At 51.2% G+C, this 25,894-nt stretch overlaps 2 protein-coding genes and 1 non-coding gene across 3 annotated transcripts in view; 1 reads left to right on the top strand and 2 right to left on the bottom strand.

Moving 5' to 3' along the window:
• The window catches only part of FANCD2 (FA complementation group D2), a 1,230,368-nt gene that overhangs the window by 6,164 nt on the left and 1,198,310 nt on the right, over positions 1-25,894 (top strand). The gene's annotated exons all lie outside the window — the stretch shown is intronic.
• TADA3 (transcriptional adaptor 3) lies at positions 9,050-21,476 on the bottom strand. Its single transcript, XM_049766292.1, has 9 exons — positions 21,263-21,476; positions 19,856-20,082; positions 18,299-18,549; positions 18,098-18,203; positions 16,646-16,787; positions 16,436-16,539; positions 14,682-14,791; positions 12,611-12,796; positions 9,050-9,600 (listed from the first exon to the last, which is right to left on the bottom strand). Exons 2-9 carry the CDS (start codon positions 20,060-20,062, stop codon positions 9,408-9,410), a joined length of 1,299 nt encoding a protein of 432 aa, XP_049622249.1. The 5' UTR covers positions 20,063-20,082; positions 21,263-21,476; the 3' UTR covers positions 9,050-9,407.
• LOC125998439 (small Cajal body-specific RNA 16) lies at positions 19,299-19,476 on the bottom strand. Its single transcript, XR_007492007.1, has one exon. It is a non-coding gene; the product is annotated as a small Cajal body-specific RNA 16 (non-coding RNA).

Here is a 25,894-nt window from a genome sequence, read left to right as displayed (position 1 = left end):
TCTCTCTCTCTTCCTTTCCTTCCTTTCCTTCCTTCCTTCCTTCCTTCCTTCCTTCCTTCCTTCCTTCCTTCCTTCCTTCCTTCCTTCCTTCCTTCCTTCCTTCCTTCCTTCCTTCCTTCCTTCCTTCCTTCCTTCCTTCCTTCCTTCCTTCCTTCCTTCCTTCCTTCCTTCCTTCCTTCCTTCCTTCCTTCCTTCCTTCTCTTTCGGCCACACCCGGTGGTGCTCAGGGGTTACTCCTGGTATCTGTTCAGAAATAGCTCCTGGCAGGCACGAGGGACCATATGGGATGCCGGGATTTGAACCAACCACCTTAGGTCCTGGATCGGCTGCTTGTAAGGCAAACACCCTGTGCTATCACTCCGGCCCCAGAAATCACTTCTGACAGTGTTTGTGAGACCATACGGAATGCCGGGAATTGAACCAGGATTGTCCATGTGCAAGGCAACACCCTACCCACTGAACTCCAGCCCCACAAGTGAAAGATGTTTGAGGATTAGAGAAAAAAAAAATAAATTATCAGGAAGAGAGAGGCATGTCTTAGTACAGAGGGGAGGGCACATGCCTTACATATGACTGACCTGGGTTCAATCCCTGGCATCCCATGCAGTGTCCTAAGATCACCAGGAGTGATTCCTGAGCAGAGCCAGGAGTCAGTTCTGAGTACACTCAAGTGTGGCTCAAGCCAAAAAAAAGAAAAAGAAAAAGACATGTGTTTTGTTTTGTTTTGTGGTGCTCAGGACTTACTCTCACTCAGAGATCATTCCTGGCAGGCTCAGGGATTCATATAGGTGCTATGGATTTAATCTGGGTTGGCCACTTGCAAGACAAGCAAATTACTCTAACCACTATTTTTATTTATTTGTTTGTTTATTTATTTTTTTTGTTTTTGGGCCACACCCTGTGATGCTCAGGGGTTACTTCTGGCTATGCACTCAGAAGTTGCTCCTGGCTTCTTGGGGGACCATATGGGACGCCGGGGGATCGAACCGCGGTCCGTCCTAGGCTAGCGCAGGCAAGGCAGGCACCTTACCTCCAGCGCCACCGCCCGGCCCCTGTTTATTTATTTATTTAGGTTTTTGGGTCACACCCAGCAGTGCTCAGGGATTACTTCTGGCTCTGTGCTCAGAAATCTCTCCATGCAGGCTTGGAGGACCATCTGGGATGCCAGGAATTGAATCTGGGTCTGTCCCAGGTTGGCCACATGCAAAGCAAACGCCCTACCACTGTGCTATCTCTCCAGTTCCTGTACTAATTTTTTGGTTTTTTTTTGGGGGGTGGGGGGGAGCATAACTAGTGGTGCTCAGGGTTACTCCTGGCTCTGAGCTCAGGAATTCCTCCTGGTAATCTCTGGGAACCATATGGGATCCTGGTGAATCGAATCTGGGTCGACTGCTGGCAAGGCAAATACCCTACCTGCTGTGTTATCACTCTGGCCCCAACCCATCATATTATTGATCCAGCACCAAGATAAACAAATTTTCTTGAAAAAAAAAAAAGTAAGTTTCATTGTTAAAAACAAACCCGGTGGGGGGGAACCCAGGGGTCGGAGAGATAGCAGGGAGGTAGGGCATTTGCCTTGCATGCAGAAAGACGGTGGTTCGAATCCTGGCATCCCATAAGGTCCCCGCTTTGAGCCTACCAGGAGCGATTTCTGAGCGTAGAGCCCGGAGGAACCCCTGAGTGCTGCCGGGCATGACCCAAAAAACAAACAAACCAAAAAACCAAACCCAAACATTTATTTTATTTTTTATTTTTTTACCCAAATATTTTTTTTTACCCTACTCCAAAATCGGAATGACATAAGAGGGGGCTGAGCGGTGGCGCAGCAGTAAGGTGTTTGTTTTGCACGCGTCTGGCCTAGGATGGACCCCAGTTCGATCCCCTGGCTTCCCATATGGTCCCCTAAGCCAGGAGCGATTTCTGAGCGAAGAGCCAGGAGTAACCCCTGAGCATCACCGGGTGTGTCCCAAAAACCAAAAAAAAAAAAAAAGAATGACACAAAGGACAAAGTACAGACAGGGGGGTGGGAATCGTTCCTTCTGAAAGGAAGACATAAAGTAGATAAGAAACTATTGCTATTGAAATATTAATCAATATTTTCTTCCTCAGAAGTAATAAAGGAAGAACCGGCTCAAACATGAGATCAGGACTGGAGAGATAGTACAAGGTTTAAGATGTTTGCCTTGTACTTATAACTTTTCAACCTGGGTTCAACCCCCAGCACTGCATATGGTCCCATTAATTCCCAGGAGTGATTTCTGAGCACTTCCAGATGTAGATCCATAAAGAAATTAAAGTATGAGGTCATTTATTGCCTTTAATGTTGGTTGAGTTATAAAAAGTTATTACTGGGCCAACAAAGTTTCTGATAACATTCATGTTTATTCATTGTAGAATTAAATAATTAAGGATGGTGCTGGATGGAGGTGGATGGATGGTGAAGGATGGAGGCCTTTGTCCTTGGGCCCGGCCACGTGGCTTTATCCCCCATGAACAGGCGGGTCTGGGGTCCAGGAAAGCGACAGGTATTGAACTCACTCACAGGCAGGCATCAGGAAGCATCAGCTTTATTCATACCCTATCCACCACATGTGTGGCCTCTATCATAACCTTTCAAGCATTCAGCCATTCTTAACTACCTGCATCTTAATTCCTTTCAGCCATCTTTCCTTTGACTTCCATGCTGGTCAAAGACCAAAAGGACAAAGACCCAGCCTAAAGCCATTAGGGCAAAGACCCAGCCTAAAGCCAAAAGGGCAAAGACCCTAATCCCTTGGGTCTAAGGCTTTATATAACCTTCCAAGACCACTCCCCGGAATGGGAGGGGTCTTGCAGGTAAGGTTACACCTAAATTCAGGGTGGAGTTACAATTCATGTTTATTCTTTTTTTTTTTTTTTTTTGGGTATTTGGGTCATACCCATAAGCAGTCAGGGGCTACTCCTGGCTCTACGCTCAGAAATCGCTCCTGGAGGGCCGGGCGGTGGCGCTGGAGGTAAGGTGCCTGCCTTACCTGCGCTAGCCTTGGACGGACCGCGGTTCGATCCCCCGGCGTCCCATATGGTCCCCCAAGCCAGGAGCGACTTCTGAGCGCATAGCCAGGAGTGACCCCTGAGCGTCAAATGGGTGTGGCCCAAAAACCAAAAAAAAAAAAAAAAAAAAAAAAAAGAAATCGCTCCTGGCAGGCTCAGGGGACCATATGGGACGCTGGGATTCGAACCACCTTCCCTCAGCATGCAAGGCAAACACCCTACCTCCATGCTATTTCTCTGACCCTATTAATGTTTATTCTTTTTTTTTTTTTTTTTTTTTTTAGTTTTTCGGGCCACACCCGTTTGATGCTCAGGGGTTATTCCTGGCTACGTGCTCAGAAATTGTCCCTGGCTTGGGGGGACCATATGGGACACTGGGGGATCAAACTGTGGTCCTTTCCTTGGCTAGCACTTGCAAGGCAGACACCTTTTTTTTTTTTTTTTTTTTTTTGTGGTTTTTGGGTCACACCCGGCAGTGCTCAGGGGTTACTCCTGGCTTCATGCTCAGAAATTGCTCCTGGCAGGCACGGGGGACCATATGGAACGCCGGGATTTGAACCGATGACCTTCTGCATGAAAGGCAAACGCCTTACCTCCATGCTATCTCTCCGGCCCCACAAGGCAGACACCTTACCTCTAGCGCCACCTCGCCGGCCCCTAATGTTTATTCTTCAGACACACAATGACACTGCCTCTACCTGCTACCAAATGCTAGGTCCCTTCCCACTCCTTCCAACTTTCCCCGTTGCCATTAAAATTTTAATTTTTCACACAGGTGACACCTAGGCCCCTGGGGTGGTGTGGGAAAATATGTCTGCCTTACAAACCTGAGTCTGAGGGTGCCACTCCCACGCCACGTCGGTGCCACCCTGTTGCCATTCAGGTACCCAGCAGAGTTCCGGGGCTCTGTGGTTTGGGGGTCAGTGCTATGACACAAATGTGCAAGCTCTTGAGAGCACAAAGTATCAAACTCAAAGCTGTGTACGTGGTGGCTGAAAGATAGCACAGAGGGTAAGGCATTTATCTTTCATGCAGCCAACCTGGTTCAGCCCCTGACATCCCATATGGTCCCCTGAGCACTGCCATAAATAACCCTTGAGCACAGCTGGATATGGCTCAAACAAACATGCTAACAGACAGACAAAAAAAAAAAAAACCACCCTATATTGTGGGGCTGGAGCAATAGCACAGTGGTAGAGCGTTTGCCTTGCATGCAGAAGGACGGTGGTTCAAATCCCGGCATCCCATATGGTCCTCCAAGCCAAGAGCAATTTCTTTTTTTTTGTTTGGTTTGGTTTTGGGGTCACACCTGGCAGCGCTCAGGAGTTCCTCCTGGGTCTCTGCTCAAAAATCACTCCTGGCAGGCTCAGGGGACCATATAGGATGCTGGGATTTTTTGTCCGTCCTGGATTGGCTGCATGTAAGGCAAAGGCCCTTTGTGCTATCTCTCCACCCCTTATAAAATATTTTTAATATTTTTTGTTTATTTTTGGGCCATACCCGTTGACGCTCAGGGGTTACTCCTGGCTATGTACTAAGAAATCATTCCTGGCTTGGGGGGACCATATGGGACGCCAGGAGATCAAACATCGGTCCATCCTAGGCTAGTGCTTGCAAGGCAGATACCTTACCTCTAGCGCCACTGCTCCGGCCCTAATATTTTTAATTTATTTATTATTACTTTTTTTTGTTTATTTGGGGACCATACCCAGCAGTGTTCAGAGTTTACTCCTGGCTCTATGCTCAGGGGACCATATGTGATGCCAGGGATCGAACCTGAGTCAGTTCTGTGGTTTAGTATAAAGACATAACACAGCTTAACATTTCCATGTACCCAAAGTCCCAACCCCTGTTACCTCCAGCCACATCTGGTAATGCTCAGGGCGTATTACTCCTGGCTCTGCACTCAAAATTACTACTGGCAGGGGCCGGAGAGATATCACGGAGGCAGGGCATTTGCCTTGCATGCAGGATAGTGGTTCAAATCCCGACATCCCATATGGTCCCCCAAGCCTGCCAGGAGCGATTTCTGAGCGTAGAGCCAAGAGTAAACCCTGAGCACAGTCGGGTGTACTCAAAAACTAAAACAAAAAAAATTCCCCCTGGCAGTGCTCGGGGGAACATATGGGATGCTAAGTATCAAACCTGGATTGGTCTTGTGCAAGGCAAATGCCTTGCCTGCTGTTTTATTACTTGGGCCCCAATATATATTTGTTAAAAAAACACTATAAACAATAATAAGCAAAAATGACTGGGACCCCGGAGAGATAGCACAGCAGCATTTGCCTTGCAAGCAGCCGATCCAGGACCTAAGGTGGTTGGTTCGAATCCCGGTGTCCCATAGGGTCCCCTGTGCCTGCCAGGAGCTATTTCTGAGCAGACAGCCAGGAGTGACCTCTGAGCACCGCCGGGTGTGGCCCAAAAACCAATATATATATATATATATATATATATATAATAAAATGACCGGGACCCAATCCAGAGCCTCTGGGACCTGGGACCTCTGGATTATTTGATTTTTTGGGAGGAGAGAATATCCAGTAGCATACTCAGGGGCTATTCCTTTATTTATTTATTTATTTATTTATTTATTTATTTATTTATTTATTTGATCATACCCAGTGGCGCTTATGGGTTACTCCTGGCTCTGTGCTCAAAAATCATTCCTGGCAGGCTTGAGGAACCATATGGGATGCTGGGAATCTAACCGCTGTCTATCCTGGATCAGCTGCATACCAGGCATACCCTTAGGGGCTATTCCTGACTCAGTGCTCAAAGGTTGCTCTGGGCAGTGTTCGGGAGACTATGTGGTGTTGAGGTTCAAATCCAGGTGTCCTGCATTGCATGCAAAGCCTGCGCTTAGCCCATTGCACTCTCTCCAGGGCCCTGGAATGTGCATTTTATCCAGCTCCCCCAGAATTCAAAAACAATGCGACTGCACACAGCCCATTCTTCCTGCCCCTCAATTCCCAGCCAGCCTACTGCTCTCAACCTACTTTCCAGCTTCACCTCTCAGTCTCCCCCTCTAGTCACACCCAAACTGTCAGCTCTAAGCCCGTTGCTGTTCTCACCTTTGGGCTGTGTGTTTCCTTCTGTCTTGAATGTCTTCTGCCCTGCAGCACCCTTCCTCAACACTGTCAGGTGTATCCTCCCCTCAAAAACAAAACAAAAACCCCAAAACCAACAAAAATGAAGTTTGGTCTTAGGATAATAAAACCCTTTAATGGTCAGTCTTATCCCTCAGGAGACATACCCAATTTTTTTTTTGGGGGGGGGCACACCTGATAGCGCTCAGGAATTACTCCTGGCTTTGCACTCAGAAATCGGTCCTGGCTTGGGGGACCATATGGGATGCTGGAGATGGAACCCATATCCATCCTGGGTCAGCAAGTGCAAGGCAAATCCCCTACTACTGTGTTACCTACTCTAGCCCCAGATATATCCAGTGGTATGCCTGGCATTTATCTACTGTTCCTCCTCTCACAATTCTAATTAATGTTGGAACTGCGGCTTTCACCCTTCTTCATGTGTTTCTAGAACTTTTAAAAACATTTTTTGGCTTTGGGGCCACACCCAGCAGAGCTCGGTATTTATTCCTTGCAGGCTCAGGCGATCGTATGGGATGCTGGGGATCGAACCCAGGTTGACCATTAGCAAGGAAAATGCCCTACGTGCTGTGCTATATATCACACTGGCCCCCTAGAACTTTGTTTTTTTGGCCACACTCAGTGGTGGTCAGGGATTACTCCTGGCTCTACACTAAAGTTATAAACGGGATGTTTCATAGATATATAAAAAACACTCAGGTTATATACGGGATGCAGAGATGGCAGCTGGGTCTGCCTTATGCAAGGCAAATACTCCATCTGCCCTGTAGTCTCTTTGCCCCCTAGAACTTTCTACCAATAATGCTGACCATACTTATGATCTAATCTAATGAATGTGAAAGGAGGGAGGTTAACAGAACAGGAGGGTCTGCAGTATATATTGTATGGCTGCCTGAGATATGCCCTGTCCTAACCATATTTAACTGGAATAGGGGGAGAGGCTTTGCCTGCAAGCCAAAAGCAGGGAGTATGGTTCCCACCAATTATTTGACCAAACAAGGTTTATGCCTAAGACTCAGAACGCCAAGGGTGGGCCCAGGGATGGCATATAGTAAACTTTTCTGAGCTCTTACCTCCATTCGTTAAAAGAGTGAAGTTACTAGTGGATTTTTTTTTTTTTTTTCTGAGCAGGGGTTAAACAAACAAGGGCAAGTGAGTCACTGAAAAATCACAGCCACGGGGTCGAAGAGAAAGCATGGAGGTAAGGCATTTGCCTTTCATGCAGAATGTCATTGGTTCGAATCCCGGCACCCATATGGTCCCCCAAGCCTGCCAGGAGTGATTTCTGAGCTTAGAGCCAGGAGTAACCCCTGAGTGCTGCCGGGTGTGACCCCCGCCCCCCCCAAAAAAAACCCACAGCTACCCAACACTGCACTTATTGTGATCCAGGAGCTCAGCTGTCCTCCCTGAAGGCAAAATACAAAACTCCAAAGAAAATGAGCCCAGAGGTGTCTTTGTGGGTTAAGGGCTAACATAAGTGATTGGTCCAAGGTAGATCATGAGATCTGGTGGAATCCTTCTCCTCTGGACTGTTTCTTAAGAAGGTTCTAACACTAAGGAAGGAAGAGCCTGGAATCCATACTTACAATCTGCACCTTTCTTTTTTTTTCTTTTAAATTTTGATTGATTGGTTTCTGGGCCACACCCAGCCGTGCTCAGGGGTTACTCCTGACTCTGCACTCAGACTGGCAGGCACAGGGGACCATAGGGGATGCCGGGATTTGAACCAAGTCAGTCCCGGATCGGCCGCTTGCAAGGCAAACGCCCTACCACTGTGCCATCTCTCTGGCCCCTGGGCCACCATTTTTCATGGCTAGGTTCATGGGTCACTTGCTCAAGGAATCTTTGCTGCCCTTCCTCCATGTGACCTCAACCTTCCCGCAGTAAATTGCACATTTTTGGGGGGAGGTCACTCCAAGCAGTGCTCAGGGGTTACTACTCCTGGCTGTGCGCTCAGAAATTGCTCCTGGCAGGCTCAGGGAAACCACAAGGGATGCTGGGGATTGAACCTGGGTCTGTCCCAGGTCATCTGGGTATTAAGGCAAATGTCTTACTGCTGTGCTTTCATTCCGTCCCCCAAATTGCACATTTTTTTCTCTGGGTCTGACTAATCTGGAAAATCACACAGGCGTGTTGGCCTCCATCTCCCTGAACCTTGTTTGTCAGGCTGTGTCAGACTGCCGCTGGCCAGTCTGGCACCCATTTCCCTCTTCCCATTAGGTCTTCTTTGGGGTTCACCCCTCCTCTCCTTTCCACTTACACTGTGTAAGCTTACTGGTCATTTCCTCAGTGAATGACTCAGGCACTGAAGTGGGGGCACTTCCTGCAACATCTCGGGCCAGGCCAGACAGTACCTTTGCCTGCTGCTCGCTACTTCACACGGGAGGGGAACTTGCTCGCTGTGAAAGTGGGCAGAGTGGGCAGCAGAGTGGGGAACCCCACCCAGAAGGCTATAGAGTTGCTAGCCAAGAACCTTGAAGATGGGCCCGGAGAGATAGCACAGCGGCATTTGCCTTGCAAGCAACCGATCAGGACCAAAGGTGGTTGATTCGAATCCCAGTGTCCCATATGGTCCCCTGTGCCTGCCAGGAGCCATTTCTGAGCAGACAGCCAGGAGTAACCTACCTCTGAGCATCGCCGGGTGTGGCCCCAAAACAAAAAAACAAAAACAAAACAAAAAGAACCTTGAAGATAAGCTCATGCAGATGCACAAGCAGGAGCCAACAGTTTTCCACGTCGCTGGGCTGCTATGCCACCTACATATCTCATGAAGTCCCCCCTGGATAAGTTCTGGGTTCTAGCCACTGAGTGGACGCCTCGGGGCCTCTGCTACCCATACGGGTTCCGCTCTCCTCCCACCAATAACAGACATTCAAAGATTCTGGGTGCTTTTTAAAAACCACAGCAGTCACTTCACTCTTGAGTTTGCACTTTACAAAAACCGCAGGGGAGAAGTCCTGGGGGGGGGGGGGGGGGGAAGGGGGGGTGGGGGGCGGGGAGAAGGTGGAAGAGGAGGAAGGCCCAGAAATGAAGCTCCTCATCTTGGAGACCAAGCAGAGACGGAGGAACCCCAAGGCCGGCCCAGGAGGGGTGCCCACAACTGGGGCATACAGTCAGGTTAAGAGACCTCAGGAAAGGGCCTCGACTCGAGGCGCTGTCGCTACTGGACAGTGAGGGGCAGCCACAGACCAGGGCTTCAGGGGGCTCCCCCAGAGGGAAGTGGGCTCCTGCTGGCCACCTGCTAAGATCTGTTGGTGGCAGGAATATGGACTATCCGTCCAGCAGTTTCAGGATGCTCTCCCGCTCTTTCAGCGTCTTCCAGGCCTGGTCCTTCTCCTTCTTGGTGGGGGTTCGCTTTTTCTGCCGGGCTGCCATGATCTTGCGGAAGGCGTCCATGACCTCGTTGTCTGCCATGCGGACCCGCTGCCTTAGTTCCTGCCGACTCACCTCCTCCTTCGCCAGCCTGCAGGGAGCAAATGGGCAGATTGGGAAAGGGCCCCCCTGTCAGTGACTCTTGTGCCTTCAGTGAGATGCGGGGTACACGGGGCTCTGAGTGGGTCTCAGTTCAGAAAACCTCCTAGCAACAGTGGTGGGCAGGCTTGTTTCCTTGGCTATAGTGAGAGGAGGAGGTGCAAGGAGGTGGGATGGATACCCGCCAGTCAGCACCGCACCCCGAGTGCAGGGAGCCACCAGGGAAGGAAAGCAAATAATTTTGTGCTTCTGTTGTTTCGGGTCACCCTCTGGAAGTTACTTTCAGCTCTGCTGGCAGTTGCCGTTTCCTGTTGTGGTTCAGGGGACCAAAGAGCACTGGGAACCACCTCTAGGCTTCCCCCCTTGCAAAAGCCTTACTTTGCAAGTAATGGACTTTGCAAGTGCATTCTCTCTCCAGCAATCCCAAATGATATTTGGTGAAAATATGTAAGAATTATTGAGGGGGGGCCCGGAGAGATAGGACAGCGGCGTTTGCCTTGCAAGCGCCGATCCAGGACCTAAGGTGGTTGGTTCGAATCTCGGTGTCCCATATGGTCCCCTGTGCCTGCCAGGAGCTATTTCTGAGCAGACAGCCAGGAGTAACCCCTGAGCACCGCCGGGTGTGGCCCAAAAACCAAAACCAAGAACAAACAAACAAACAAAAATATTGAGGGGGCCAGGGTGATAACACAGCAGTAGGGTGTTTGTTTTGTACGTGTTCAACCCTGGATGGACCCCCAGTTCGATTCCTGGCATCCCATATGGTCCCCCGAGCCTGCCAGGAGTGATTCCTGAGCACAGAGCCAGGAGTAAACCCTGAGCGCCATTGGGTATGGATCAAAAACAAACATAAAACAACCAATCACCTTTGGTCCTGGATCGGCTGCTTGCAAGGCAAACACCACTGTGCTATCTCTCCGGGCCCAACTCAAACAAAACAAAAACACCTACGAATTATTGGGGGGGGGTGGTAGTACATCAGCAAGGCCACCCCTGGTTCTGGAACACACCCAATACCTACTGACAGGACCTCTTTCTTCCCTGGTGCCTTCCCTGAACTTCTCCCCTGCGTGCCTCTGCCGTGCCCCTTCCCCATTTCTTGCTCTTCAGAAGAAGGTCGACCGGAAGGCTCTAAATTCAGCCCCAGCCTGGCCCCCAGTTCTGCAACCTTCAGGATGGACTCCTGGCCTCTACCTCCTTGGAGGTTAGAGATCCCTACCTATCCTCAGGCAATAGAGGCGAGTCAGTGGAAGGTTGCCTTGTATACCCAGTGCCCTCTCTACTGCTGCCCCATGCCTCTTCTGCCCTTCATCCACAGTGGCTTGCTAGCCCCATGTGTGTCGAATGGGGCTGCAAAGCTGGCCCTGGGAGTGAGGGGAAACAAAGGCCAGCCAAGGCACCCCAAGATAAAAGAATGCTTTTTTAGGGCTTCTCTGTGAACCCACAAAGGGATGGTTACTCCCAGATCTCCCTTCAGATGTCACTGCTGAGCAACTCCTGAGACGGATGAATGAGCTGTGACACTCTTCACCACCAGGGAAGGCGGATACTACTCAAAATGTAAAGTCAAGGGCAGGAGGCTTAGGTCTGATTCAAGCAGAGTCAGGAGTAGTTCCTGAGTACTGCTGGAAACAACCCCTTCCATCCCACTACCCCAATCAAAAAAAAAAAAAAGCTAAGACTAGGCAAAGGACGTTGTGGTGTTTCCAGTTCTGCTTTCAGATTCTGCATTTTAAAATCCCTAATACGACTTTATTTGTTTTTTGTTTGTTTGTTTTTTTTTTGGGTCATACCCAGCAGTGCTCAGGGGCTACTCCTTGCTCTATGCTCAGAAATCACCCCGGCAGACTCGGGGGACCATATGGGATGCTGGGATTCAAACCACCGTGCGTTTGCATGCAAGGCAAATGCCTTAGCTCCATGCTATCTCTCTGGCCCCAATGACTTTAATAAAGGAAGGAGGGAGGGAAGGGAAGGAAGGAAGGTAGGAAGGATGGAAAAAAGGAAGGAAGGAAGGTAGGAAGGATGGAAAGAAGGAAGGAAGGAAGGTAGGAAGGATGGAAAGAAGGAAGGAAGGAAGGAAGGAAGGAAGGAAGGAAGGAAGGAAGGAAGGAAGGAAGGAAGGAAGGAAGGAAGGAAGGAAGGAAGGAAGGAAAGGAAGGAAGGAAGGAAGGAAGGAAGGAAGGAAGGAAGGAAGGAAGGAAGGAAGGAAGGAAGGAAGGAAGGAAGGAAGGAAGGAAGGAAGGGAAGGAAGCAAGCACAGGCATGGAAGGGTTTGCCTTATATGTGGCTGGCCTAGGTTCCACCCCCAACACCCCATATGATTCTCTGAACCAGCCAGGAATGATTCCTGAGTGCAAAGCCAGGAGTAACCTGTGAGTATCACTGGGTGTGGCCCTAAAATAAATAAGCAAACCAAAAACAAAAATAACCTCACAAGCAAGCCAACCAACAAACCATGGACAAGGAGGGGGCTGGAGGAAGAGCTCAAAAAAAGCTTTGTACACAGAGGGTCCAGATTCAACACCCAGCGCCGTAATGGTCATCCCAGTACTGCTGGGAGAAGACAAGAAACAAGCTGGGCATAGTCCTAAGCACTACTGCCTGTGCCTCCAAAATTGATTACGGCTCTGCAGATAGTTCAAGGAGTGAAGTACGTCCTCTGCACTAGCTAGGTCTGGGGTCAGTCCCCAGCACTGTAGTCCCTCTGAACCAGCCAGCAGGATGTGGCCCCTGCCAGCCCTCAACAAAAACTCAAGCTTAGAGGGATCTGGGGGGGCATGAATCAATGGGAGAGCGCAGGTTTGAAAGTTAATGCTTGGAGCTGATCTCAAAGCAGGCACAACCAGTCAATCCTGGTGTCTGTGGCATGAATACGGAAGAGGCTCCTCTGGGCCCTGTGCTCAAACTCCTGGTGGGGACAGTCACCTCAGCGTCACAGTGTGGGCGTCCAGCTTTGACCCAGCCTCTGGCAGTGGCCTCGGCCACCCGGCTACACTCACCGCAGCAGGTCATGCTTCTTTGTGCGGTTGTGTGCCGAGAGCGCCTTCAGCTCTGCCTGCCGCTTGCGCAGCTCAGCCAGGACCTCGTCTTCTGAGTCCTCTGCCGGGCGGTCCTCGGACTCCAGCAGGCCCTGGGCGATCAGTTCCTCCTTGATGCGGCTCTCCAGCGACTTGGTGTGTGGCACGCTGTGGGGGGCAGCGAGAGAAGGTTCTCAGACATGGCCAGAGGGCATGGGGTGGCCTGCAGGGAACACACGTGACTCGCCTTGCCACACACAACTGCAGGGCAAGGCCAGGAAGGGCCCACTGCCAGGGAGATGATTGCATCTAGTTTGTCAGAAGGCACCAAGTTTGGCTTGGTATGTGCATTTTTATGACTTTATTTAAATAATTTTATTATGAGGAGCCAGAGTGGTCGTGCTAGCGGTAAAGCATCTATCTGCTTTGCAAGCATTAGCCTAGGATGGACCGAGGTTCAATCCCCCAGCGTCCCATATGGTTCTCCCCAAGCTAGGAACGATTTCTGAGTGCATAGACTGAGCGTCAATGGGTGTGGCCAAAAACCAAAACAAAAAAAAAAAAAAAAAAAGAAAATTTATTATGAGGGGCCGAAGAGATAGCATGGAGGTAAGGTGTTTGCCTTGCATGCAGAAGGTCGGTGGTTCGAATCCCGACATCCCATATGGTCCCCTGAGCCTGCCAGGAGCGATTTCTGAGCATAGAGCCAGGAGTAACCCTTGACTGCTCCAAGGTGTGACCCAAAAACAAAAACAAAAAAGAAAATTATGAAATAATAAAAGTCACTCCTGGCTCTATGCTCAGAGATTACTTCTGGTGAGGCTGGGTGTAGCATACAGGTGTTGGGGGGATTGAACCTAGGCTGGTGGCCTTCAAGTGCTCTCTAGAACCCGATATTATGTATTTCTTTAGTTTTTCCTCCCAGGCAGATAAGTAAATGTATCATTAGTAGAAACAACATGTTCCTCTCAGAATGTGCCTCCACAAACCTTCCCTACCCTATTCTGTTATTTTTATTTTTATTTATTTATTTTTTTGTGGTTTTTGGGTCACACCCGGCAGTGCTCATGGGTTACTCCTGGCTCCATGCTCAGAAATTGCTCCTGGCAGGCACAGGGGACCATATGGGACGCTGGGATTCGAACCGATGAAAGGCAAACGCCTTACCTCCATGCTATCTCTCTGGCCCCCTTTTTTTTGTTTTTATGGAGGGGGTGATACCCAGAGGAACTCAAAGCTTACTTGTGCCTCTGCACTTAGGGATCACTCCGAGTGGAGGTCAGGTGGCTGGTATGGAATTCTGGGGATAGGCCCAAGTCAGCTGCATGTAAGGCAAGCGCTTTACCCACTATACTATTATCTGGCCTCTCCCATTTACATTTTTTGTGTGTGTGTGTGTGAGTCAAGAAGTCACTTCTCGGAGCCGGAGCGGTGGCGCAAGTGGTAGGGTGTTTGCCTTGCACGCTCCAACCTAGTACAGACCACAGTTTAATCTCCTGGCATCCCATATGGGCCCCCAAATTAGGAGCAATTTCCGAGTGAATAGCCAGGAGTAACCCCTAAGCGTCACTGGGTGTGGCCCAAAAACAAGAACACAAAAACAAAAATCAAAAAAACAAAAAAAAGGAAAAGAAAATAAGTCACTCCCCTAACACATTTTTTTTTTTTTTTGGTTTTGGGCCACACCCGGCGATGCTCAGGGGTTACTCCTGGCTGTCTGCTCAGAAATAGCTCCTGGCAGGCACGGGGGACCATATGGGACACCGGGATTCGAACCAACCACCTTTGGTCCTGGATCGGCTGCTTGCAAGGCAAACACCGCTGTGCTATTTCTCCGGGCCCTCCCCTAACACATTTAACATTTACAATGATGCCACCATGGGGGAGTCAGGATGATTGAGCCATGCTGCCCCTTGGGTTGGGCAGTCACCCGCTGTACATGGGCTGGGACACTGAGCTTGGTCTAAATGCCCACAACCTCTCTCTGCAGACACAAGTAGTTGGAGAGAAGCTCCTAACCAGGGCCCAGGGTGGAGAAGTTGAGGACACTCACCTGAAGGGTTTGTTCTGATTGCGGGGGGAAGTGCTTGCCCCATCAGCCCCCGATTCCTTCCCAGACATGTCAGGAATAGGTGAGTCCTCCATGGGGGAAATAATGTTTTCCTGAAAGACCACAGAAACAGCGAGTGGAGAAGTGGCTGGACTGCTTCCCTTTCCCCAATCCTCTCCAATAGCTCATAGTTTTCATGACCCGTTATCTTCCTCATCCCTCCTCCTCGGAGAAACCATGCTAACCACTGTCTCCAGAAATTGTGTTTCGGTCCCCGGGGAGCACAGGAGATCAAAGAGAAAGAGTGACAGCACAAACAGGAATGGCGAAGGGTTAGGCTGGTTTGGTCTTTTTATGGTTTTGATTTGGGGCCACAACTGGCGGTGTTCAGGGTTGATTCCTGGCTCTGTACTCGGGGATCACTCCTGGCAGGCTCAGAGGACTGTCTAGAGAATAAAGAATCAAGCTGGCCTTGGGCATGCAAGGCAAGGGGCCTCCCCACTGTGCTATCTGCCCAGTCCTTGATTTGATTGTTAGCACAGCCCACGCAGGGCTCCAGGGACGCCAGGGCTCCTCCCGGAGAGCAAGCCTAGCCTGAACAATGGATGGACCTCTGTCCGACGACACCAGGGGTCCCCCCAGGTTTCTTCTGGCAATGCTACTGTAAATGGAGGGCCTGAGCATCCCTCTGGCAATAGGTAAGGGCTGGTGTTTCCATGCATCAGGCATTGTGCCAAGTACACGGGAGCAGAAATGGCCAGCTGGCTGCAGGCCTGGCCTTCTCACCACCCAGCCACAGACACGTTCCCGCCTCCCCCGGTCAGGAGGGCCTTGTGGAAAATGATCAGAGATAAGAGCCGCAGGCAGTCAAGGCCCATCTACCTCCACTTTGTCTGAGGGCTCAACTGGGGACACTGCTGTGACCAGTACAGGGCTCGTGTCTCAGTGATGGACACTGCAGCTAGGATCCTGCTCGGCCAACTTAAATCATTGTCTTCTGTTTGGGGGCCAGACCCTGCAGTGCTCAGGGATCACGCTTAGAAGTGTTTGGGGGGAACCTAGGGTACTAGGGATTGAACTCGTCAGTATGCAAGGTGAACACCCAACTTGCCCTATTACTGTTCAGGCTCTCCCAATCTAAACAGTGACCGAAGAGAAATGAAGCCGCAGCGTGGGGCCCAGAAGAGGACCCTAAGTTGGCATGGCATGAAGGCACAGATCTCTCTAATGCTGGGTGTGGGCACAGACAAAGGAACCCAGGACTTGGGCTCTAAATCCTGCCTTGGCTTATTAGCTGGGTAACTCCAAGCAATCTCCAGGGCCCCCATCCTTTCTTTCAGTGGGAGGATATAGGAAAGGCCCTAGTGTGTGGCTCAGGTCTCTATCCAAGTTCAGTGCTCATTTCTGGGATAGGGGGTCACCTTTTGGAAAGAGGAGCCAGAGGGGAGAAACGAGGGGCTTTGAGGCGACCAAGCAGGACTGAGAGAGGCTATTTACTGTGGACTGAAGCGGGCTGTTTCTACAGAGGCTCTAAGTATCTGATGTGTTCTGTATCAGATTCAAACCAGGGGTGGGAGGAATGGCTCCATGGGCCAGAAACAGGTTTGACTCCTGGCACTGTGTGGTCCCTAGCAGCTGGCTAAGAGCAAGCCCCACATCCCGAGCCTCTGGAGAGCAACCCCAGGCACTGCAGGGTGCAGGTTCCTTCCCACCCTACAAAGGAAACAGATCATCAGCCCCAGTAGTAGGGCACTCACCTCAACCAGGGCCTGTAGGAGGCGTTGTGTCAAGGCACCAAAGGGGCACCCATCCTCTGGCTGCTCCTGTTGGGCCTCACACTTCTTCAGCAGTGCATCCACATCTGCATCAGGCAAAGTTGGGGGCCAGGTGGGCGCAGGCTCGGGGGAAGCACGCTCTGCCCTGACCAAGGTGGGGGCAGATGGGCTGGCCTGCAGGGATGGGCCTACCTTTCGTGTCCAGCTCAGTCAATGGTCCCATCAGACCTTTCTTCTTGTCGGCTACGGCCGCAGCTCGGGCCCCATCCTTCTGTTCTTCTAGCAGGTCCTCCTGGGCCCAGCGCTGGGCATAATGTTTCCCCAGAGGTGGAATCTGTAGGTAGAACCCATGCTGCCAACGGTGAAATGGTCAGGCCTGGGCAGTAGGGGCCCTGCTTGTGGCCACTGTCAACTGGTTCTTTTCTCACTCAGTGACTGTCACACACACTGTCACACCTCTGGGCTGAAGGATAAGACATATGGGAGATGAAGGCTCTGTGCACAGCCAGAGAAAGCAAAAGGCCCACATAACAGGGCCGGAGAGATAGCATGGAGATAGGGCGTTTGCCTTGCATGCAGAAGGACGGTGGTTCAAATCCCGGCATCCCATAGGATCCCCCGAGCCTGCCAGGAGCGATTTCTGAGCACACAGCCAGGAGTAACCCCTGAGCGCTGCCGGGTATGACCCAGAAACAAACAAACAAACAAACAAACAAACAAAGGCCCACACACTTGGGAACTCACACACGTACCAGCAACAGGGTAGGGAAGGTGCTAAGCAGTAGCACTGCCATGGTGAGGGTCGGGCGTAGGCATGGCTTAGCGTCAGGAGGGACAGAAGATTTCTTTTTGGGGTGCTTGAATCGAGTCTCCTATCTGATTTGCAAAGTCTACTTGGCATAGTGCGAGAGGCTGAGAAGGGATGGTAAGTAGAGGAGAGAAATTGCTTTTCTGCTGGGGGAACCAGAAGGCGGCCTGCTGGGAATGCCATCTGACCAAGCCTGAGAGCTTGTGGACAAGGACAGATGTATGGGGACCAAGAATAGCGAGGCTGAAAGAGCAGCACAGAAGCATATGGCCAGGAACACTGAAGAAAGGAGCTGGAATTATACCCCAAGTGCCTCCCTGGCTTGGTAACACTGACAGGGGAAGCTTGGAGCCCCATATACATACTGGTTTTCTCTGTACCTTTTGTTTTGGGTCACACTTCGTAGTGCTTGGGGGTTACTTCTGGCTCTGCATTCAGGAATCACTCCTGGCAGGGCTTGGAGGACATTTTGGGATGCCAGGGATCAAACCCTGGTTGACTACGAGCAAGGAAAATGCCCTCCTCACTATCCTATCTCTTGGCCCCATCATGAGAGGCCATGGAGGTGAGGGATGGAGTCAAGGCGTGGGCAGATACTTTGGTGCAGGTCATGCCAGATGGGGAAGGTGGGAGGCAGCAGAGGAGAAAACTGAGAATGAGTTTGAATGTGTGTGGGGTGGAAGAGATGGGAAATAGAGGACCCCTGACTTTGGGTTCTTCTTTGGGAGGAAGCTGAACTCTCTAAGGGGCCACCGGATGGTGCTCGGGTGTGACCTCAGGAAGTGATACCCAGAGCGGCCTGTTCTATGCCCAAGTGTCCAAGCCAAGTGTCCTACCTTGTAATGTTCTGCCTCATCTTCAGGCGGCTTGAGCAGCTCCTCCAGCGTCCGCACCTCCTCGCTGGTGATGTCAGCGCAGTAGGGTTCGACGGAGGCCCAGAACCTGCAAGGGGGCAGACGTGAGCTGGGCCCAGCCCCAGGTCCCCCAGTCTCTGTGCCCCGCAGCCCATGACCCTACTGTGTTCCTGGTCCCACAACCTGTTGGGGGCGTCATTCTTGGGTATCCGTGGCACATCGACTGGGTCATCAGTGAACTCATATTCCTGGATCTTGGGCTGAACGTTTTTAGATTTGGGCCGCCCAGGGCCAGGGCCCGGCCCGTGTCCCGCCTTCCCTTCCAGTTTCTGCTTCTTGGGCTTCCCATGTTTGGGGGGGACCCCAAGTTCATGGTCCCGACCCAGCTTCAGGAATCGGCGGTCACCTTTCTTATCTTGCCAGTCAGTGAGGATCTGGAAGACAGAGACCATGACTGAGAGAGAGAGAGAGAGAAGGGACAGGGCAGGTGACTCTCCCCAAAGGAAAAGCGAAGTCTTGCGGTGTCCTCTCTCCCCTCCCTGAAAACCCAGAGTTTTGTCATCCAACTGCCACCTATTTATCTGTCTTCTCTTTGCCACTGCGTACCCCAAGCCAGGCATTCAGGGCACTAACAGGCCTTGGGCAGACAGTCCTGCGGGACCTGGTGAAGGGGACCCAATTCCCTGAAAGTCTGCTTTCCACATTATCACATGTAAGATGCTTTCTTCTTTTCACTCAGCCCGTTTAACAGCTAAGAAGCTACATGTAAGTATCCTGCATGACAAGGCTCAGTTCAGCAAGACCTAAGTGAATTTGGTTCGTCTGCTGAGGCCAACACAAACTGACTCTTCTCCCTGGCCTTTGGGCTCCTTCATACCCATCCCAAACAAAGGCATGGCACCTGTCTCAAGGCAGATTCTGTTCTACTGGAAGCCAGGAGACACCCACATCATTCAGTTCTGCTCCCCAGCATCTGGCACAGGGTTACTCCTGGTTCTGCGCTCAGAAATCGCTCCTGGCTTGGGGGACCATATGGGACGCCAGGGATTGAACCCAGGTCCATCCTGGGTCAGCAGCATGCAAGGCAAACGCCCTACTGCTGTGCTATCACTCCAACCCATGGATTTACTACTCAGAATAGAACCACTGTTTACTTGGGCCAGACGATGCGCTCCATTTTTTTTTCTGTGTGCAGTATCATACATGATCATCAAACTGCTGCTAGAATGCTCACACCTGTTACTGCAGATGCTCCAGGAGGCAGTGGTCCTGGGCGTTTACTGTAGGTCAGGGTCATGCTGCCCGGTATGGGGCTGGACCTGCACTGCGAGCCAGCACACGGGAGCCTTTCCCCAGACCAGGATGCGCTCAATTTTTACAATACATCTGTTTATTTGGGGTCACACCCAGCAGTGCACAGGGGTTGCTCCTGGCTGGGCTAGGAAAAGGGGAAACTGGGGATGTGGGACCAGGGTTCAAAACCAGTTCCTCAGTTCTTCCTAGGGCCTAAATAAGGACTTCTCCCAGGTGTTCTAGCAGTGGACACAGCCCCAAGGGCAGACACCATAGGGAGTAGATTGGGTTACTGGGGGTCAGGGAATCTTACCCTGGCATTTCTTACAAGCCTGGTAGCCCCAGTGTTGGTCTATCCCCCTAAGTCCTGTCCCTCATTTCTCAGCAGAGGAAAAGACTCAAAGTCCCTGCTCTGACTTGCCAGGTGTCCCCTCCGCAGCTTTGCACCTGTGTTTCGGTCTCAAGCACCCGCAGACGCCGGCTGGCGGAGGACAGCAAGGTCTCGAGCTCCAGCTGCAGCGTGTCCAACTCCTCGATGCCGATGCCATCGTCCTCGGAGCGGGCAAGCACCGCAGTGTAGCGGGGACATGCCTTCAGGTGATCTACTGACTTGAAGTCGTGGAACTGCAAGGGGCAATCCTTCAGCTCGCTCATGGCCCCAGAAGCCTGTGGAGCTGAAAAGCGGGGGAGTCACCACTGGAAGGGGTACAACCCCTGCAGAGCCATCTCCTTCCTGCTAGGGCAGGCGCTGCTGGGTTAGCTTCTCCTTAAACTCCTCCTGGCCCTCCATGCGTGGGCACTTGAGGATGCCCAATTACAAATAAGGAGACTGAGATCCCATAAGGGGGAACCAAACTCAATCTGTAGAACCCAGCTGATTTTGAGTCTGCATCACAAAGTTCTATCTCTCCTGCTCTTCCCATACCTGGCAATGGGGACAGCTTATTCTTGGCTCTGTGCTCAGGCAGGGTACCCTCTGTGAACAGGGGGATCAAACCCAGATCTGGCCAGCACCTTAACCTATCTGTTTCTCAGGCCCACAAAGCTTTTCCTTTACTTCTACTCCTCCTGAATTCTATCAAACTCCAAGTTCCGAACAGCCCAGGATTCCAAACGAGACAAAGTTCTTCTCTATGCCACAGGGGGGTGGGGTAGGGTAGGCCTCTCTCTCAGTCCCTTACAAGTGGGTAGCACAGCTTAAGGCAGAGAGGCAGGCCAATTTGGATCAACTGAGACTTCACTCACTACCACAACCTGGGATTCCAAAAGAATCAAAGTTCTTTTTCTCTATGCCAGTCTCTCTCTCAGTCCCTTACAAGTGGGTGGCACAGCTCAAGGCAAAGAGAAGCAGGCCAAGCAGGGATCAACCTAAACTTCATCACTCCCTACCTGGACTGGCCTTGAACTTAAAAACTTAACACGTGGAGCCTGTTTTGATCTGCAAAATGGGTGTGTGTGTGTGTGTGTGTGTGTGTGTGTGTGTGTGTGTGACAAAATTTCCCGTTTCTGCGTATGAAGTCTGAATCTGTGACACTTGGAGTCTGTTCTGATCTGCAAAATGTGTGTGTGTGTGTGTGTGTGTGTGTGTGTTGGAGCCTGTTTTGATCTGCAAAATGTGTGTGTGTGTCACAAATAACCCGTTTCTGCATATGAAGTCTGAATCTGTGACACTTGGAGCCTGTCTTGATCTGCAAAATGTGCGTGTGTTGGAAACTGTTCTGATCTGCAAAATATGTGTGTGTGTGTGTGTGTGTGTGTGTGAGCCTGTTTTGATCTGCAAAATGGGTGTGTGTGTCACAAATTACCTGTTTCTGCATATTAAGTCTGAATCTGCTGACAAATAAACATACCTACCTTCCAGGGGAACCTTCAGAGGACTCTTAGGAGATGATGCCCGTCCAAGAAAGAGCCTAGTACAGTGCCTGGCACAGAAGAAAAAAAAGTGGGGGGCTGCTGCAAGGTTGGCTCAGAGGGTCCCCCCCTTAATTCTCCAGGGACACCCCAGGGTTGGTCAAGGGGGGACCCACAAAGGCCAGCTCAGTAGATCAAGGGGGGAATGGGGAGGCCAAAAGCCAGCCCCCCAAAGCAGCAATAAGAAGCCTGGGGTGCACCCAGGGGGTGCTAGTAGGAGAGGTAGGGGAGAAGATGGGAGCCAGACCGGAAGTGACGTAGGCACCACGCCCACCTCGCCTTGCCCTTATATGGTTCCTAACCTGAGCCCAGGCTGTACCACTGGACCGCGTTGGAGAGAAAACCGGAACCAACGAGACGCGGACGCTCTAGCCTGCTGAAAGTTGAGTGTGAGAGTCTCGGTCGTGGGGGGTCAGTTCTCGCGAGAAAACGTGGTGACGTTGCGGGCTAACACCACCTCCCCCCCCCGAAGTCACGTATGGTCCATCCCGGAAGTCCAGTCCGGGCGCGCACTGCGCCTGCGCGGCCGGCCGGTGGGCGTGGCCTTGCGGGCGGCCACTTCCGCACTTTCTGGCACTTCCGCTTCCGGTCCTGCCAGCGCCGAGATGGTGAGTGGGAGCGCCGCGCCCTGGATCTGGGGTCGCCCCCCCAAAGAGTGTGGATCCCCCAGAATCGGAGGGCCTGGGGTGGATGGGATGTGGTGCAGCAGCAGCTTCTGGAGGACAAGAGCAGAGTTTTGGGGCGCATATGGGAGAGGTGGCAAAAGAGGGGGCTCAATGGGGAAGGGGTGATGGGGGCCCCCCAAAAGTGTGGGCCCCCCGAATCGGGGGACCTGGTGAGGATGGGATGGGATTCAGCAGCAGCTTCTGGAGGACAAGACCAGGGTTTTGGGGTGCAGATGGGAGAGGAAGCCAAAGAGGGGGTGCAGTGGGGGAAGGGGTGATTGGGGGTCCCCCAAAAGTGGAGGTCCCCCTAATCGGGGGGCCTGGGTGAGATGGGATGTGGTTCAGCAGCAACAGCAGCTTCTGGAGGGCAAGACCAGGGCCTTGAGGGTGCAGATGGGAGAGGAGGCAAAAACAGGGAGTGCAGTGGAGGAGGGGTGATTGGGGGCCCCCAAAAGTGTGGGTTCCCTCAGAATCGGGGAGCCTGAGGAGATGGGATGGGGTTCAGCAGCAGCTGAAGGACCGCAGCTTCTGGAAGACAAGACCAGGGCCTTGGGGGTGCAGTGGGGGAGGAGTGATTGGGGACCCAAAAGTGTGGGTCCCCCCAGAATCTGGGGTCCTGGGGGAGATGGGATGTGGTTCAGCAGCAGCAGCTTCTGGAGACAAGACCAGGGCCTTGGGGGTGCAGATGGGAGAGGAGGCAAAAGAGGGGATGCAGTGAGGAAGAAGGGGTGATTGGGGGCCCCCAAAAGGCGCCACCCCCAACCTAGAAGTTTTGGGGTTACCTTCGGGTCGAGGCTTTGGCCTTGAGCCTGAGGTTCATGGGCGGCTTGGCTGTCTTTCCCCCACCCCACCCACCCAGGGCTGGGCCCCCTTCCTGGGGCCTAGTCGTACTGCCTGGGCCTAATCCATCCTTTCCTGGAACTCCAGCTTCAATTTGGGGGTCCCAGGCAGATCCCCCCAAATTGCCCCGGTCGGCCCCTTCATTGGAGTCCAGCTTCTCATTCGGTTTCCTGTTGATGTGAACAGCCTAGCAAGGTGGATCTCCCTTCCCAATCTCGTCCCCTCCCTTCCTTTCCCCCCCAGTTCTGCACCCCACTGCTTCCTTGGGTTGGGGGGGGGTGCACCCCTCTGTAGCTGTCATCCGACTTATCCGAAAGCTGGGGTTTTTTGTTGTTTTTTGTTGTTGTTCTCACCCTCCCCTCACCACAGGTCCTCACCCCAACTTTGTTTCACCCTCCAGCTAGATACCTGGGGAAATAAGGTTTTTACACTGTGCTTTACTCTCTCCCTAGATGAGACCTTGCTTTACCTTTTATTATTTTTAACCAGGCTTATATTTAAAAAAAGAAAAGTTATTGATTGATTGGTTTGGGGGCCACACCCTGCGGCGCTTTGCACTCAGAAATCACCCCTGGTAGGCACAGGGGGGACCATATGGGATGCCTAGGATAGAACCTGGTCCCTCCCGCATGCCAGGCAAATGCCCTACTGCTATGCTATCGCTCTGGCCCCAGGGAAGGCTTTTTAAAAAGAAACAGTTTGCAAATAAAATTTAATTTTTATTTATTTATTTATTTTTTGGTTTTTGGGCCACACCCGGTAACGCTCAGGGGTTACTCCTGGCTATGTGCTCAGAAGTTGCTCCTAGCTTGGGGGACCATATGGGACACCGGGGGATCGAACCGCGGTCCGTCCAAGGCTAGTGCAAGCAAGGCAGGCACCTTACCTTTAGCGCCACCGCCCGGCCCCAATTTTTTTTCTTTTTGCAAACAAAATTTTAAAAGCTCCCTTCTGGTCTTTTTATTTTGTTGTTGTTGTTTCTGTTATTTATTGATTGGTTGGTTGTTGGACCACACCCAGCGATGTTCAGGGGTTTACTCTGGCTCTGCGCTCAGAATTTGCTCCTGGCAGGCTGGGGGACCATCTGGGATGCCGGCGTCCCTACCCAATCAGCAGCATGCAAGGCAAACGCCCTGACGCTGTGCTGTCTCTCTTTGGGGCCTCTGTCAGCCTTATAGAAGTGCTCTCAGGCTGACTGATGGAGCCATAATCATCCTGGGCTTGGCCACCTAAATTAAATTCACCCTTGCTGGCTTTGAATTTCAGCAAATGGTTGTGCTTGTAGAATGAAGATATGACATTTCTTTTTCATCGCCTTGGGAAAAAAATGCCCTGAAGTCCCTTTGTAATCTGATCTTTCATCTCATCTCTCTCCCCCATCACTTTTTTCCTTTTAAGAGTATTTTTTGTTTTGTTTTTCCTTTTAGAGTTTTTTTTCAGGTTGATCTGGAAATAGAACTTCGTCAGGCTGTCCAGAGGGGCTTGCACCACCATGGTGCCCTAGACAGTCATCCCTCTTGTATGGGTAGTTGTGCTCTCTTTGCCATTTTGTTGGCATGGTGGAGTTGACTGCGTGATCCTCTATACTTGATGGCAGTCCAGTGCCTATGGGTGCCAGAACCCAGCTTAGTCTTCACAGCCTATAACCAGCACCCTTACTCTGGATTTCTTCTTCCTCCCACCTGCTACATCAGTTGACTTGACACACCCAGGAATCTTCTTGCTTTGCAGCCTCATTCTCCATCTTTCATAGGCAGCCATGCTGAAACTACTTATGAAACTTTTTTGTTTGTTTGGACCACACCCTGTGGCGCTAGGGTTATTCCTGGCTCTGTGCTCAGAAATCGGCTGGGGGGACCTTACGGAGTGCTGGGAATCGAACCAGAGTCCACAATGGGTTGGCTGCGTTTTAAGGCAAAAGCCCTACCAGTGTGCTTTCCTCTCCAGGCCCCCTACTTATGAAACTTTTGATTTTTTTTTGGTTTTTGGGTCACACCCGGCAGCGCTCAGGGGTTACTCCTAGCTCTACGCTCAGAAATTGCTCCTGGCAGGCATGGGGAGCAATATGGGATGCTGGGATTCGAACCATGATCCTTCTGCATGTAAGGCAAATGCCCTACCTCCATGCTATCTCTATTCAATGAGTTACTCTGTTGTCATTCAGTGACTGAGATACTGCTAGATGCTGACAGACGGGGCTGGATAGAGGATATGTAGATTTGAATGTGAGGGTCATGGCCCATGATTGGTACAGTCTGCTAGTGAAGGGGAATTTACTTGCTGCGTTCATTGTCAGGCTGTGAATAGGGAAATGAGAAAAGGGCTTGCAAAGAAGGAACAGACCTCTGAATGAACCAGATTCTCAGACGAAGGGTGTGTGTGTGTGTGTGTGTGTGTGTGTGTGTGTGTGTGTGTGTGTGGAACCTGCAGATAATGTGTTTAACTGCCTGATTGTCACAGGATTTGACTTTTGCTTTTGCCAGCAAGTGGGGTTTGACCTTTTTATGAAGCGTATTTGAAAAACTGTGCTCATGTTACCTAAGAAACAGGCTGTGGGACCAAATAGCCCAAGGGGAAAGGTATTTGCCTTTACAGATGGCACCCCGGTTCCATCCCTGACACCAGTAATGACCACGTATGATCCTCAAACCCTTATTTCTCCCATCAAAAGTTAAACCAGAGGCTGGAGAGATATCATGGAGATAGGGCAGCCGCTTGCCTTGCATGCAGAAGGATGGTGGTTCAAATCCCGGCATCCCAGATGGTTCCCGAGCCCACCAGGACAGATTTCTGGATGTAGAGCCAGGAGTAGCCCCTGAGCACTGCTGGGTGTAAACGTCCCCCACCCCTCCAAATTAAACCAAACCAGGATGTAGCAGTTACATGACAAAATCTGGCAGATGGTTCAGTCTGTGAAGCTGTAGATGAGGAAGAACTTAATTAATGGAAGGAACTAGCTAGATTGATTCCTCCTCTGAAAATGTTTTTATCCTTATTCCTCTGTGCCTAACATCCCCACCCAGTTTGTTTTCCTTTTATTTTTTTTTTCTTTTTGGTTTTTGGATCACAC

Source organism: Suncus etruscus, chromosome 20 (genome assembly GCF_024139225.1).
Source record: "Suncus etruscus isolate mSunEtr1 chromosome 20, mSunEtr1.pri.cur, whole genome shotgun sequence".
Taxonomy (NCBI): Eukaryota; Metazoa; Chordata; class Mammalia; order Eulipotyphla; family Soricidae; genus Suncus; species Suncus etruscus.
The sequence above is the reverse complement of the archived record's forward strand: the minus strand, read 5'-3'. Positions and strand labels throughout refer to the sequence as shown.

Excerpts from the sequence above, each read along its gene's own strand:
- TADA3 (XM_049766292.1), bottom strand. The coding sequence starts at position 20,062 with ATGAGCGAGCTGAAGGATTGCCCCTTGCAGTTCCACGACTTCAAGTCA. Across the intron at positions 18,550-19,855 it reads TGCTTGAGACCGAAACACAG|ATCCTCACTGACTGGCAAGA; the intron begins GTGCAAAGCTGC and ends TCTGTCTTCCAG. Across the intron at positions 18,204-18,298 it reads AAGAATGACGCCCCCAACAG|GTTCTGGGCCTCCGTCGAAC; the intron begins GTTGTGGGACCA and ends GCCCCCTTGCAG.